At 34.1% G+C, this 16,002-nt stretch overlaps 1 protein-coding gene and 1 non-coding gene across 2 annotated transcripts; one reads left to right on the top strand and one right to left on the bottom strand.

Moving 5' to 3' along the window:
- The first annotated feature begins 1,153 nt into the window (after positions 1 to 1,153).
- TRNAG-GCC (transfer RNA glycine (anticodon GCC)) lies at positions 1,154 to 1,224 on the top strand. The gene has a single exon. It is a non-coding gene; the product is annotated as a tRNA-Gly (tRNA).
- Positions 1,225 to 3,278: 2,054 nt separating this feature from the next.
- Positions 3,279 to 4,761, bottom strand: LOC104088106 (LOB domain-containing protein 16-like). Its single transcript, XM_009592725.2, has 2 exons — positions 4,381 to 4,761; positions 3,279 to 3,717 (listed from the first exon to the last, which is right to left on the bottom strand). Exons 1-2 carry the CDS (start codon positions 4,660 to 4,662, stop codon positions 3,409 to 3,411), a joined length of 591 nt encoding a protein of 196 aa, XP_009591020.1. The 5' UTR covers positions 4,663 to 4,761; the 3' UTR covers positions 3,279 to 3,408.
- Between the last annotated feature and the right edge of the window lie 11,241 nt (positions 4,762 to 16,002).

Genomic DNA, 16,002 nt, shown 5'->3' with positions numbered 1-16,002 from the left:
GTACTTTCCCATGTTTTACCTTCTTTATCAGTTTGGCTCATTTTATATCTAACTTTGAAATTCTTCTTTTAATTCCTTAACCAAATATTAAAGACCTACCAAAACTAAATGTAGGTCCAACCTTCAGATTCACGACATTGATCAGTTATCAATTGCTCTCTTTCTTTATGGTCAGGTAATTCTTCGCGATTCACATCTATAGAACGGTCTAGTAGTACATTACAAAGGTTATATGACTTCTTAATTGGATTAACAAAAAAAGAAAAATATCAACTAGTAGCTAACCTTCTTTAGGATAGAAGTTTCCAAGTGCAATTTCAAGATGAAACTTCTTAGGCGTTAAACTGTTCCTAAGTTTGAAAATTCGAGAAGTGCAGTAGCTAGAATAAAAAATTGCTTTGTACAAAATCATTATACATACACTATAATAGGTCAGAAAGTGATAGCTTGTTTTGTCAAGCTTTTTTTTTTGGGGGAAAACGTATTTTTGGCTAGAATCAGAAGCAGTTTTGAAAAAGTAGGAAAAAATAACTATTCTCCTGAAGCAGAAGTAGAAGCAAAAGCAAATTTGACTTTTTTTTCCTACCAAAAATACCCTTTGCAAAATATTATATATACCAAAATAACCTTACTTAGTTTAAATTATTAAGTAATATAAATGACTTTTGGGATAAACTTTCATATTTATTGAATGGTTTTTTGATATATTTAAATTATTTTGAAAGAATAAAGTACTTTTCAATTTTATTTTTATATTTTACTTAAATAAAATAAAAAAATTAATTATTTTCTTTAATAATGAATATTTGTAATTATTTATCTACTTATATAATATTAACTATTAAACAAATCTCTTCATGTCCTTATTTGTAATTTGACACTTAAAAGCACTTTTTGAAAAGGTTGGCCAAAAATAATTATTGTTCAAAAGTGTTTTTCAAATTGATTAGCCAAATACAAACTGCTTTTCTCGAAAAGTACTTTTGCAAAAAATACTTCTAAAAATAAACTGATTTTTCCTGTTTGGCCAAATAGGCTATGAGATTTGAACGCATGACCTCAGTGAATCTTTGAACCCACATTACAGAGGGTTAGTATCAACATTTATACCAGACGGGTAATATGTTAAAGATGGGAAATGCATAAACAACAAGCACCAGTGGTCTAGTGGTAGAATAGTACCCTGCCACGGTACAGACCCGGGTTCGATTCCCGGCTGGTGCAATAAGTTGTATTTTTCTTTTTTTACCTTTTTTCCCCCTTTCCATTTTGAGCTCTTTTCATATAGTCAGAGTAATAATGTTCCTATGGAACGGCATGGTGCTTGCCACTGGAAGCTTTTTTGCATACTTAATCAGTTGTCTTAAGAATTGGAAACGCCCATTCTTTTTAGTTAATTTTGCGGCAATCTTTTTTTTTTGTTTTGGTAAATAAAGAATTCTATTATCAATTGGTCATTATGTAGAGAAAAAAATCAGCAGTTGAACATATTGTTCCAACAGCTGACGCTAATCAAAACATCTACTACCTGCTACTGCAAACTTCTACTACTACTCTAGTGCTAACGATAAAAGTTCAACATTTCCAATTTTCGAGCAAGCTTTGGCTTCATTGATCCCCTGCAACAAATTTCTTGAATGATTTGCTTTATAATAAGATCTGGTGCTGAATATTTATCTTGAAACACCCTTTGATTTCTTTCCCTCCAAACATAGTATATGTTTTCTGCAAGTGCTATCCTATAAACTTCTGCTTCAGAGCTTCTCCCCTTTGCATGTTCTTCTGCCCACTTCAATTCCTCCGACCAATCCGTGGCCTTCCTGTTTACTCCTTGCCAAAACAAGATTTTATTCCAGATATAAGCAGCATAGTCACATTGAAAAAATAAGTGTGAAATACTCTCGATCCCACTATTACAGAGGGCAAGATTGTGCTACATCCATTCCCCAATGAAGTAATCTATTTCCGGTAAATATTCTTCCATGTGCCACCAACCTCAATATTTATACCCATTTAGGAGCTCCTAGATTATTGCATACTAGCTTTCTCCAAGAAACTTTAGGAAATTCTCCCCTCAATTTAGTGTACAGTTGTTTTATAGAGGAGATTGTCAAGGACTCAAATTCAGTTGCACCCATTCCTATTTGTTCAACATAGCTTTTGGTCTTTAGTATTTTTTGAACCACACATGATGCTTGTTTTGGTGTTATATCCCACACATGTATGCTCTTTATATAGTAACTGTGAATCCATTTACCCACAAGCTATCATTTTTAGTGCATAATCTCCATAAAAGCTTGCATATTGTAGCTTTATTCCAACATGCAACATCTAAAACATTTAGCCCTCCCTCCAGCAACTTGTGGGTAGCAAACTCTATCCCATGCTAGTAATGCCTTTTTTGATGCCTCCACCCCATGTGACCACAAGAATTTTCTACAAGTTGCTTCAATAACTTTGACAATCTTTGTAGGTAGCACAAATATCTGTGACCAAAATACTTGAATGAAAAATAATATATTTTTTATCAATTGAACTCTCCCTGCATAGGATAATAATTTTGATGTCCAACGGTGGATCCTTCCTATAATTTTTTCTAGCAGTGATTGGCACTGGATCACTGAGAGTCATTTAGGGCTTAGAGGCACCCCCAAATATCTAATTGGCAACTCGCCTTTTGCAAAACCAGTTACTTCTATAATCAGTTGTTGTACTGCTTGACCCACGCCTCCAAAATATATAGAACTTTTTTCTCTATTGACAATAAGTCCCGAAGCTAAGAAAAACTCCTGGAAACATTCAAATAGCATATGAACAGACTTTCCAAAGAAGCAAATCATCTGCAAATCCTAGTTGAATAATTTTCATTTTCTCACATTTTGGCTGGTAATTGAAATCAGGTTCATGTCCCAGTCTCTTCAAAATTCTACTAAAGTATTCCATCACCAATACAAACAGAAATGAAGATAATGGGTCCCCATGTCTTAATCCTTTCTTTGCACCAAAAGCCTCTGATGCTTGTCCATTGATTTGAACAGAATATGACACAGTTTTTAGGCAGACCATAATCCAATGAGTGAAATGAGAAGGAAAGTTTAGCCCATTCATAACCTGCTCCAGGAAAAATGCCTCATTAGGCTTTGGTAACATAAAATGGATTTTTTTCCATTTTCTTTGTCAAGGTTTTCTCTCTCTCTTAAGTCTACATACAAATGATAGAGGGAGGAATTTGATCAAAGAGAGAACACGATAGTTTTTCTTGGGTATAACGGTCGTGCCAAATTCAATTTGCGCGCACTTTAACTATTTCACCGATTATGAGCTATGTACCACCTATTAATATAGGCGCCGGCCAAGTAATTTTGTCCACTAAATTATAAACAAAAGAAGACTCAGCTTTTCATCATCCTAAAAGCCAATATTCCTACTACTACTAGTATATGTTTGATACAAGAGTTGGTCTAGGCTTTGTATATCTTGTATATTCATCCCAATATCAGTGCAATTATCAGCAGATTCCAGTGAGCTTTGTGGTGATGAGTTGGACTTCACATTATTATAAGTTGGATTATTAGCTGGAAATGACGATGTCATTAGTCCACTAATTGATGCCATATTATTGTTGCTCCATTGAGGATTATATGAATTGCTTGAATTGATGAAGCTTTGAGCTAGCTGAGCCTTCACTTGCATTAGTTGAGCCTGCAAGTATGCTACCTGAAATATATATCCAAGAAAGAAATTAATTTCCAAAAGAAGGCTTGAGAAATTACTACTGGAGCAGACACTATATACGACTATCTGTTTTAATACTTTGCTTTCAGGGTTAATTTCACGCATGTCACTGAACTTACTCACTAACAGTAAAGTACAATTTTTTAAAAAAAAATTGTCACATTAACATAACTGAACTTTTATTGCTACAGTGAATAAAATTACTAGTTATTTTAGTGTAACAAAAAATTTCTATGACTATATGATTATACTAAGATAAAATCATACGTAAAATCAGAATTTTGCTTTCAAGCATATATAGATGAATTTTGTTTATTCGGATGTCAAACATTATGGCTTTCGATGTAACACTAGTATCGGATTACTGATTGTTTCTAGCCATCAAAACTAGCCAATTTTAAGGAAGATCTCATTCTCACTTATTTATCATATATAATAATTAGCTAGTTGGAGAGAGATTTTTCAATTAAGTAACAACAAGTTGGTTTAGTGGAAGCTAGCTTTTGCCAAAAAATAGTACTATAATTTTATGCTTCAAAGGTTTATGGAAACATAAATGCAGATATGAAAAGGAAAAAAAAATTAAGAATCTGATGAGATATATACAGTATTTATTATACTTTTAAAATTATGAATTTCATGTACCTGTTGTTGTAAAGCGAAGATGTTGGCAACACAACCATAGACAGGATCTTTAATCCTAGCTTGAGCTTCATAAGCAATGGTGACAACAGCATCAGAACGATCAGCAACAGGAACATGCAACAACAATTTAGACACATTACTTGCTCCAAACACTTTGTGAATTGCAGCAAATTTAGCAGGACCTTCTTCTGAACAAAAATAAGGTGCAAAAATACAATCAACAGCACACTTTCGCCGCAGAAATTTGCATGCACCACAAGGTGATCCTGTCCCAGTTGCCATTGCCAATATAGCCCAAAACTTATTCAGAAAGCTAAAGAGAAAAGAAGGTTGAAAAAAGAAATGGGGTGCACGAGCACACTAGGAAATGATGGAGATATGAAATGTAAAGTGGGGCTAAATGGTGGATTTGGACAAGTCTTATAAGTCTGAAAGTAGGGACATAAAAGGTTTGTGTGTTGGGTTCTAAGGGGACAATTATTAATGGCTTATGCAATAGTCAATAAGAATTTGTTAGCCTAGTTTATATTATTCCATTTTTATACTACTGTATATGATTGCTTCTTAAGCTTATTTTGTTAACGCGGTATTCCCGTCAGCTTGTGCGCATCGGACTAATTTTAGGGTACCTATTATCGCTCACTAACAGAAGTATTGAACAACTTTATTTACTAAGGCTTAATTAAACAAATTGGATGAAATCACTCTTTTTTATGCTTCCACTGAAATTTATACGTAAAACCTTATAATTCTTAATCCACTTTATTGTTCTCTAAACTGCACCTTAAAACTATATGTTTGCTTCTTAAGTTCTTAGACTTAGCTGAATTTTTCGATTAGTTTATTAGTTCCAATTGAAGAAGAAAAGTCATTGTTTCTCTATTGTTTGTTTACCAGCTTTGCTAATATTTTTAATACACGGTTGGCGGGGCCAATGGCCATAGTCAATAAGAATTTGTTATCCTAGTTTATATTTTTCTATTTTTATACTATATAGATTGCTTCTTAAGTTTCTTTTATAATATTGTGTTCAGGTTAATTTGTACGCATTTTGATTATTAGGATATTAATAACATAAATATCGAATAACTCTATTTATTAAGGTTTGAATAGATTTGACGAACTAGAATTTGAACTTAAGGCTCGTAATTCTTAACTAAGGCTCGTAATTCTTAATTTATTTCATTGACCTCTAAACTATACTTGGAAGCTATATGCTTAGCTTGCTTCTTTATGTTCTTAGACTTGAATGAGTTTTTCGACTAGTTTATTAGTTCCAATTGAAGAAGAAAAGTTATTCTTTCAATAGTTAGGAAAAGAAGAATATATAGTGACACGGTTGGCGGGGCCATAGTCATTTGTCATGTTTAATTGAACGGTTACGTTTTATTTTTTAATAGCAGAAAATAATTGTCCATGTTTATTTGTTTAAGTATTTTCCCGCCGATCGCCGCACCTGGGAACTGCTGCTTCTTTTTTGTTACTTTCTCCAATTTTATTTTCTTTGCTATTGCCATTTGCGAATAACACGTGGAGATAAAGCTTTGCCGACAGCTTTTTTTGACTTTTTCACCGTCACAGCTTTCTTTGACATTTACTGCTTTCGTTCGTGTATATACATTCCTAGTGCAAATAATAATTTTACACTATTAATTTATTTTAATAGGATAGAGTAAGTAATTTGTTAATATTTATCATTGTAGATCATCTTGACGTAATGATATTAAAAAAATTACACTTTCAATTCACATAAGTTAAGCTCTTCGTTTGTTCATAAGATCTTACTAATTTAATAAAAATTTGTATATAATTAAGGGGTGTGGTAGGATATATAGATATGATCTTATTCTTAATCATAGATTTTGAATTTGAATTCCGATAATGAAATAAATTATGATACGGAGCACTTTCTCCTTTAATAAACCTTACGTAATGCGAATTCAAATTAATTAGAATATCTAAGCGAGAATCGGGTGGGAATAAAAGGAATCTGCATGTATAATCCCGCACTCTTATTGCTGGCTAGTGTTTACAAGTAGCCTTTTTAGCAAGTCTTTTTCCAAACATGCAAATGATATGGTTGGGAATTAGGGTGGGGGAAAGAACTGCAAGAAAACGAGAAGATATCATTAGTGTTGGAAGCAAGCACACGTTGGAGGTGAGAAGTGTCTAATAAATCAAATGTTTCTACTTAATTACCTAGGGTGAAAGAGAGTTGTAATTAATTAAGCAGGTTTACCTAACATTAAGCACAATTTATAATTTTAATATCCCGTAATCATAAACCCTTGTACTCTAATTCTCAGACAAAATGTCCCCTTGATTGACTGCAACTTTGCTAATTAATGATCCACAAATTTTATTAGCTCTAGCGTAGGTCAAACCAATCTTCCGTTCTTGAGCAAATTATATATACATTTTTTTTAATTTACTTGATACATAAGATTTCGTTTTTTCCCTACCAAACATCTTCTTAATACAAATTAAGTTTTTCTAAACATGCTTGGAAAGTGGACAAGATAATATGTACAATAGTTTGGAGTCAGGCTAGATGAATCTTAGCTTTTATATTCAGTTAAAGTATTCATTTTAGTATATTTACCTATACAATTTTCCCTTTTATCTAGTCTCGAGACTAATTATACTTGGTGAAAGTCATATAAACAAAATTTAATTATCAAAGATTAGACGGTTGATAAATGAATAGGGGAAAAATAAAAAGGCTAAAGAATAGGCAATGACCTACCTTTCCAAAAAGAATTAACAATCAAAAAGTTTAAATGAACCTTTCCTATCCCAATGACGGAGCTAAAGGGATAGGCGAAACTACTTCGCTAGAAAAGTGTACTATATATATATATAAGGTTAATTTTACTAAAATGTATTTATATTGAAAGTTGAATTTCTTTGACTTTTTATATATTTACGTTATTCTTTTTTAATTTCCTTAGTGAAAATTCTGCATCCGACATTGTTTACTTCATTAGATCACGTATACTTCGAGCTAATGGCCAAATGTATAGAAAGCAAAAGAGCCAAATTTAGTCGAGCGGCAAGTAGCAATTTTGAAACTTCTTTTCGGCATTAAAAAATTGAGAGATGATGAAAAGAGATTTTGGTAAGTTGTTTAGTATAATAGACTCCATTAATTAATTGAACTAAAAAACGTAATTATTCGCTCAAGCCATTAATTTAAAAAGCACATGATGGGTGGGGCTTTTGTTGATCAGAATCAAATTTCAAGAAGGCTAGCTCTGACCAAAAGGTGAAACAATATAAAGAAGACAAATAAAAACAATAAAAAAAAATGCACTCTCATTTGTCTATTTAGTATTAAATAAATTAACAAGCATTTGGTAGTCACTTTATATTAGGAACCGTATCGCACTAAATCAATTTTTAGGTTTCTTTTAAAAAAATCGTATGTTTTTTTATAAATCTATAATCGTACCGGTAATTAGGGTAGATTTTTTATTTCACAAAAATAAACCGAAAAAATACCGAACCGTACCGAATAAATTTTACATGTGGAATATTTATATAGTAAGTTTAAAACTAATATGTAAAGCATTAAATTTTTCATTGAGCCTTGGAATTATGAAAACTGTTACAAGCCAACAAGTAATTAAACTCAAAATACTAATTCCTAAAACCTATTATGCTACTTATACTTAAATTAAGTTATTTCAAGTATCTTTATTAGCAAGACACAAAGTATTCTAGCGATTATGAGTAGCAAACTACAATGTATTGAATATGTTTCCTTTCATATAATTTAGATTTATCTTTTTAAATATTTAATATAAACTTTATTCTTGAGTCTCAGCTTGGTTAATATCTTTTATTTTCTTTGCTTTTACTTGATTTCTTTTACGTTACTGTCGAATAGTTGATGGATCTATAATCTAGCTAGCCATCTTTCATGTTTTTTAAATTCATCACCCTTTAAACAGTAAAAATGTCTAGAAAGTTTTGCTAAATCCTATAAAAGAACGTATGTTATCTACTGGTGAATTTAAATGACATTTAAAAAAATACCGAAAATTTACCGAATCATACCGATACCGAAGTGAAACTGACATGATTGGGACGGTTTCGAAAAGTCTAATTTTGGTTATACATAATAGAATAACCGAAAAATTGGTATGGTACAAATTTTATAAAATAACCGGCCGAACCGAACCATTGACACCCCTACTTTATATGGCCCGATCGGTTTGTCTTGAGCTTGACATGTATTTTAGAGGCGGATGCTCCAAAATTTGAACTTTATGAATTTGTACTAAACTCATTCATTTGAGTTACTGAGTTCGAATTTTAATATTATACATATTTAATATATTTCTTAACATATAACTGTCTCAGCCAAAAACTACTGTATTTGACTAAACCTATAACTTGTACTCTGCATCCGCCCATGTGATGTGGGCCAAGGAGAAAATTAAGGGGCTCGGCGGAAAGAGGAGTATACCATGAGAAAAGCAATAAGATCAATCTCTTTTGAAGAAACTGTTAGGAGTTGTCTTGATTTTCCTACCATATTTGGTTTTCCCATCTCTTAAAGGAAAGGGCAACATGTATACCATAATTGAGTTTTCCTATTCTTAGAAGTAAATATAAATATTCTATATTTGGCGAGTCCCTTTTCTTGGAAAAAAATATTTTAGACTTCTATAAATTGAGGATCCTTCCTTCTTATTCAACAACATCCACAATGTAGCCATATGGGATTTGAGAGTCGTGTTTAGGAGGAGAACTTTATGGGACATGTGTTAGTGTGTCACTTGTGTTTGCCTATTCGTGAGGTTGTTCTCTCGATATTTTGTACTCTCTTTTATATAGTGAATTGCTCATCTCCGCCATGGATATAGGTCAATTGACCGAACCACGTTAAATATTTATGTCTCTTTTGGCATATTTCTTTTTTGTTGTTTGATTTATCGTCATTCAAAATTTACTTTATTAACTTTCATATGACATCTAATTATTTCGGTCCTAACATATACACAACATGAATTCTCGCAATGTAGTTGGACTCTCATGTCGATCAATCATCCTTCCGCGGAGGTAAATCTTTGCCTGCTAGGCAAGAGGATAGCAAGGACATGTATTTTTATTACTATGAAATTCACAAATGAAGTAGTTAATTACTGTTATCCTTTTTGTGGTGACGAAGCATGGTCTAATATATTTGCATTGTCCACATTAATAGCACTAATGGAAATCAACAAGATACAGCTGAAAAATACAGGTGTATTTTCTCGTACTATGGTATCACCAGTCGAACCAAAAGTATAGAAGATTTAAAAACAATGGACAGGAAATTACAACATTCCGTCCCTGAATCGGGGTTATGAGATTGTGCCACTTGAACTAAAATCTATCTGAAATTCAATGTTTGAGGACAATGTAAATGCTTTACCCGTAAAGAGACTAACGAGAGCATTATTTATGTACTTCCTTTTTTATATATGGACTAGCTCCCGCACCTCGACTATTCTAAAGGAAACCTGTTACCTTCCACTAGCGCTATTATTCATCTAAAAACAGATTCATCGTTTGATGAACCAGGCATACCTTTAAGAACATCCCTCAATGCATAATAATGGCTATCACATTTGTGGTCAGAAATTATGTTATTTGATAGCACTATCCTCTGAAAATGTTCCCATGAATGTCTCTTCAAAAGTGTGAAATAGTCCCTAATATTGCCATTGTTCCTAGCATGTACATTCCTCTTTAAAATATAAAGAGTTCCAGGCATAAACAACTCAGCTAGGATCATCCTCTTCCTCTTTACAATTGAAGATGTATTGACATTATGAATATGTTTAAAATATCGAATTAAGGATCGATGTCTAGAATCACACGCTCGAAAAGACCCGAAAATTGTCATATAGAACTGAGAAAAAAAGAATGATAGACACACAGTGTAGGATTAGTAAAAGCCATTACAATGCTCATGAACATACCAGATTGCTTAGTTTGGCCTCATAATTTGACAATATTTTTTGGATGACTTTGAAGACAAAGCTAACAGAGTTTTGGCATATTGGGTGATGTAGCTTATTTCAAGTTCAAACTCACAATCTAATGATTCTTTGCTCTTGTAAAGAAACAAATAAGCAATAAAGTTGCGGAATCTTTTTCTCTTGATATATTCACAGTATTTGCATCTCTTTATACAAGTAATCTAGCTAAAAAAAAATATAAAATAAAATGATATTATACACTTGTTTAATTCCTATTCCCTAATGCTACGACAGAAAAGCTAATTTTATTCCCTCACATGTGATCGCATGTGCATCTTACTTGTAAAGTGGCTTCCTTCTATATTTTATTCATTCACATTTGCTCACATGCTCCTTCTTTACGGTTGTATTTACATATTAATGTCACATATTAAAATGCCTCAAGAGTCAAATATAAAAAGGAGAGATAGATAGAGACTTCTATCTAGAAAAGTACGAAGCCACATTTCTTTGTCCGAAGACTTTCTTCTTCTTCATTTCTAAACCCGATGAAATCCCCTTCTTCTTCTTTGTTTCCATTTCATCTTATTTCAAATTAATATGGGGTTTCATCTTAACATCCCCCTTCAAGTTGGAGGGTGGAGAGAAAACCCCCAACTTGGGCAAAATCTGATTGTGAGAAACCCCTGTCAAAGGTTTGCTGAAAATATCGGCGAGCTGAAGCTTTGAGGGAACGAAAGAGAGAGTGATTAAACCTGAGAGATACTGTTGGTGGACGACGTGGCAATCCAGTTCCACATGCTTAGTCCTTTCGTGGAAGACTGGGTTGCGAGCAATATAGATGGCCGCCTGACTGTCTGTGTTACACCCCATATTTTTGTACGTGAAAGTACGTCGTAAGTTAATTGATGTAAGTTTGAAAATGAGATCCTCTTTGAAAGTATATAAAGTGATTTAACGATGTTACAACCCATTTTCGCAAGCCTTTAAGAGTTATCATTCGGGGACAAATATTTCTGAGGAGACATGTTGTTACACCCCGTACTTCAGACGTATTTGTTAATCATGATTTAAATGAGTTTAAAGTCATGATATGACTATATATAATGTTTGGATATAAAATATAAAGTTTGAAAAAATTCAAATTTAAGTTGCGGAAACATCGACTGCGGATTTGCCTTGTAACGCAGTTTTTTGAGAAATATATTTCGTGTGTTATATGAAGTCTTTTTGGGATATATTATATACCAAATTGAAGGTCTTGGAATCTAGTTTCCAGCGCTCTTAACCGTTCATTCATACGACGTGCGTATAAAAAGATATAAGCATATGAAGAAGGGCCAATCATAGGGTGCCAAGTAGCACCTTTTTGACTTTTAAAAAAAATGAGATATTTACATCCCATCTCGTCTATTTCTTCATTTTTCTAGAGAGCACGCCCAAATAACACCCCTAACCTTACCCTTAAGCTCTCTACAAGTGCTTCAAATAAGGTTATTATCCCGGGCACGAAATCAAGTAGCGATAACATTAAAATGATCCTTACGACGTAAGTATCGCTATATCGCCTCTCTTTTTCTTTGTAGTATGAATTTTGGAATGTATTTAATAGTTAAGAATATGACTACTTTCTGTATTTAAGCTTTTAAATATCAATAAATGTTGTAATATCAATTCGTTTCCAAATATCAATTCGTTTTCTAATAGTTAGAACTCACGGGACGGTGATCGAAAGCCGTAAGTTTCGAGTTATTTGACTTGTAGTGGACTGTTTTGTGGGTTATTTCGTGTTGCTTTTGGGCTGTCTATTTTTCTGCTATTTAATAGAGTTTTTGGAGGAGAATTAGTCTGTAGAAACACCACATAATGACAGAATGGTGGGCTGGTCGTTCATCGTTACATTTTTTAGGTTGTTTGACACTACTTTGGTTGTCGTTTTATGTATGAAGTGATTAGGGTGTGTGAGCTGTTTTGTGGTATATTGTGATGGAGATAATGTTGGAAAATGATGCTTACATATTGTTATTTTTGTATTCTTATTGTTGGTATATGGTATTGGAGGAGAGCCTAGTTACAGGGAAGATGCTGCCCAAATTTACGTAAACGAGCTACTAGTTTAAGTTGCGGACTTAGCCTTTACTCAGCACTAATTTTGAATCTCCTTATGTTGTGGTAGATTGAGTTGAGTTGTTTGAAGAATTTCTTGGAAGGTATTAAGGACTCAATAGAGTTAAGGTATGTTAAGGCTAAATCTTTCCTTCATTTTGGCATGATCCCGTAACTATATATGTTTGATAACGATAGATAAAGAGAAGTTCGTATTCATGAATTTATTCACATTATCCTAGTCTCAAAAGTTACAGTATTCTCCCTTATCGGGACTTTATATTCAGTTAAGTATTGTTTTATTCCCGTCAAGAGAGCAGAGGGGCAGGCCCCTATTGGGCAACCTCTGATCAGATGGTAAGTTATATACCGAGCCTACTGTGGCCGAGCGCCTATGAGCGAGTCCATGATGGCCGAGATACAAAGCCTAGTATGGTCGAGCGCCTATGAGCGAGCCTACTATGGCAGAGCAGTTACAGATACCGAGCCTTATAGGGTCGGGCATATATCTTACTTACTATATTGAGAGAGATGAGTCAATATCAGCAGGTAAGCATATCTTCAGATTATCTTTTGATTCCCAGTTACTTTCAGTTATTATATTATCAGTTCAGTTTCAGATTTCAGTTATTCTGTTTCCTTACATACTCGGTATATTATTTCCTATTGGCATCCCTTTTGCTGGGGACACTGCATTTCATGCCTGTAAGTCCTGATAGACAGTTGGATAGACCTTCCAAGTAGACAGAGCCAAACATCAGCTTGGTTGGTAAGCTCCACTTCCTCGGAGTTACCAGGTCTAGACCTTGGAGTCTATTTCTTTTATATATATAGGTAAGTCGAGGCCCTGTCCCGACTATGATACAGTCATCTCTAGAGGCTTGTAGACGAGTCCTGTATATTTTGTATATCAGTAGATGTTCATGGTGGCTTCGTCGACCTGCACAATATATATATATATATATATATATATATATATATATATATATATATATATATATATATATATATATATATCAGCTTTTAGGTATGTTTACCCCACTGATAAGAGAGACGTTATTTTCAGACGATTCAGAATATGACCTCATCGGCCTAAGTTAAGGGTTACAATATATATATATATATATATATATATATATCAGCTTTTAGGTATGTTTACCCCACTGATAAGAGAGACGTTATTTTCAGACGATTCAGAATATGACCTCATCGGCCTAAGTTAAGGGTTACCCCTCCAGAGTTCACAGTTACATAGTGGTACGCTCGAGCCGAGTATGGCACCGGATGTCGGCCACGCCTCTTCAGGTTGGGGGTGTGACAAACTTGGTATCGGAGCAGTTCTGTCCTAGGGAATCTACAAACCATGTCTAGTAGAGTCTTGTTTATGGGTGTGTTGTGCACCACACTTATAAGCAGGAGGCTACAGGGCATTTAGGACTGTCACTCTTTCTTCTTACTCTAGATTGTGTGGTAGAGCTCAGTTGTAAGAATTCAAACTCCTAAATTTTATTTTATTCATAATACAACGATACCTACATCCAGAAAGACAATTGGTAAGAGATTGAATGTGGTTGTGGAAGAGTTGAGTCAGAGGAAACTCGATTTTGCATCATGCTTATGGTGAGTAAATGTGAGGTCTTCAGCAAATCATGTGTATTCTAAGATGTGTAAGCTTTTTGATAAGGAGCCCTAAGGCAAGAATATCTATCCACCCATATGGTAAAAATAAATAAGAGAATCAGAAGGTAGATACAAGTTTCGGCAAGTAAAAGAAGCAAGATGAAGAAGGGCATGAGGTACCTAGTTAATGAAGATTATCAGTATTTGCAATTCAGACAGAGAAGTACAAGCATTATGAGTTACTTTCAACAGTAATAGAGTTATATACAATTGGCCACACTCATCTTAATTATGCCCTATGGGGCCAACAAATATAGTTTAAGAGAAGGATAGGATATCAAAATCCAACTGGGGTTAGAGTAACCCAAAAATAGTGGATGGATTGTTATCATTAGCTAACATTTCCGAAGATAGTGCAAATGTGGTAATAGATCTCCGTGTGAGACACCCAGATGGTGAACTATAGAATAGTACAGTCAGATATGAATACTAGAATTTTCAGAAATTTCAGAAGATAGGCAGTGGAATCCTAGAAGGGATAAATATTTACCTTAGTATGACTCCAGCCTCGAGTAAAAAAAAAAGAATATTAGGCATTCCGAAGAGCCAGTGCGATGAAGCAAGGGGAGCTGAAAGTGAAAGAACGTTTTGTTGAAGTTTTCAGAATAAAGTGATAGACAAATATATTATCCGGAGAATAAGAAGAGAGTAAATGAAGCATCATAAGTAAGATGTGATATATGGGTGATAACGGTACATAAAAATATGACACGATGACAGGCTCTATAGTCAAATGAAGGAAAAGACAAGAGGAGACATGCCTTGAAACAATAGAAGAGTATAAGCCATAAAGTAACATCCTTCTTTCGAGAAATAAGTTGGTGACTCCAACGTGATTGCCAGAAGGAAACGTTAGACCCCGGAGTAATGAAAATTAGTATGAGCTGATGAGCAAGATAAAATGAATATGAATTAGGGACCGAATGATTTGATAATAGCCGGCATCATGAGAATTTTAGAGATCACGTTACGGCGATAATAGAATGGACAACAGAAGAATAACCTTTAAAGGTCATTCAGGAAGACGTTTCCCTAAAGCGAGCACTGTGAGCAAAGTTAAGCTTAAGGGACTAAGTATGCCACTTACACTAGGTGTCATCCTCGTGCGCAAGAACTTTAGTTATCTTTGGTACAGAAGGGTTACCGCTAGGCGAGTAAGATGTCAGTGAAAATTTGGAAGAAAAAAAGCCGCCAAAGATGAAGAGGTAACTATGGAATAGGAAAGCAAGAATGCGGTAAAAAGGTGAAAGGAATGAGATTGTATCTATTCAGATCCTACAGATATGATATGACTTCAGAACATTATGCAAGCATGACGTCGGGGAGAAGCAGTAAGACTTCCGCACCCGATGATATTGATAAATAAGTGGGAATGAACACTTGATACATAAGGAGCCCGTATGAGAGGTAAGTTAAGACAAAGGACATAACCTAAGAGGGGTTAAGCAGAATATAGATATGAGAATAGACCAACGAGTAGTCTGTAGTTGATTCAGGAAGAGCCTAGTTATGGCTAGAGGTCAGGGATAAATAAATAGATCATGCAAGATAGACGTAGTAAACCCTAACATAGTGAATTCAGTCTCGCAGATATGACGTCGTAACCCTTGAGAAATATTCAGATAGGAGTTAGAGTAATTAAAGTTACCATATAAGTATTACGGAAATAAGAGAGAGTTCCACTAAGGAGACAATCAAAATTGAGTTCAGAAGTAACCTTACGAGCACAAGGGCACAAATGTATGTAACTAAGGATATTTGTAGGCGAGTAAGAACATCGAAAATTCCTTCGGGTATACAATATAACAAGCTCGTAAATTTACAAGAGCCGGAAGGTCTCCTTAAGTACTACAAAGAAAGACTA

Source organism: Nicotiana tomentosiformis, chromosome 6 (genome assembly GCF_000390325.3).
Source record: "Nicotiana tomentosiformis chromosome 6, ASM39032v3, whole genome shotgun sequence".
NCBI classification, from domain to species: domain Eukaryota; kingdom Viridiplantae; phylum Streptophyta; class Magnoliopsida; order Solanales; family Solanaceae; genus Nicotiana; species Nicotiana tomentosiformis.
The sequence above is the reverse complement of the archived record's forward strand: the minus strand, read 5'-3'. Positions and strand labels throughout refer to the sequence as shown.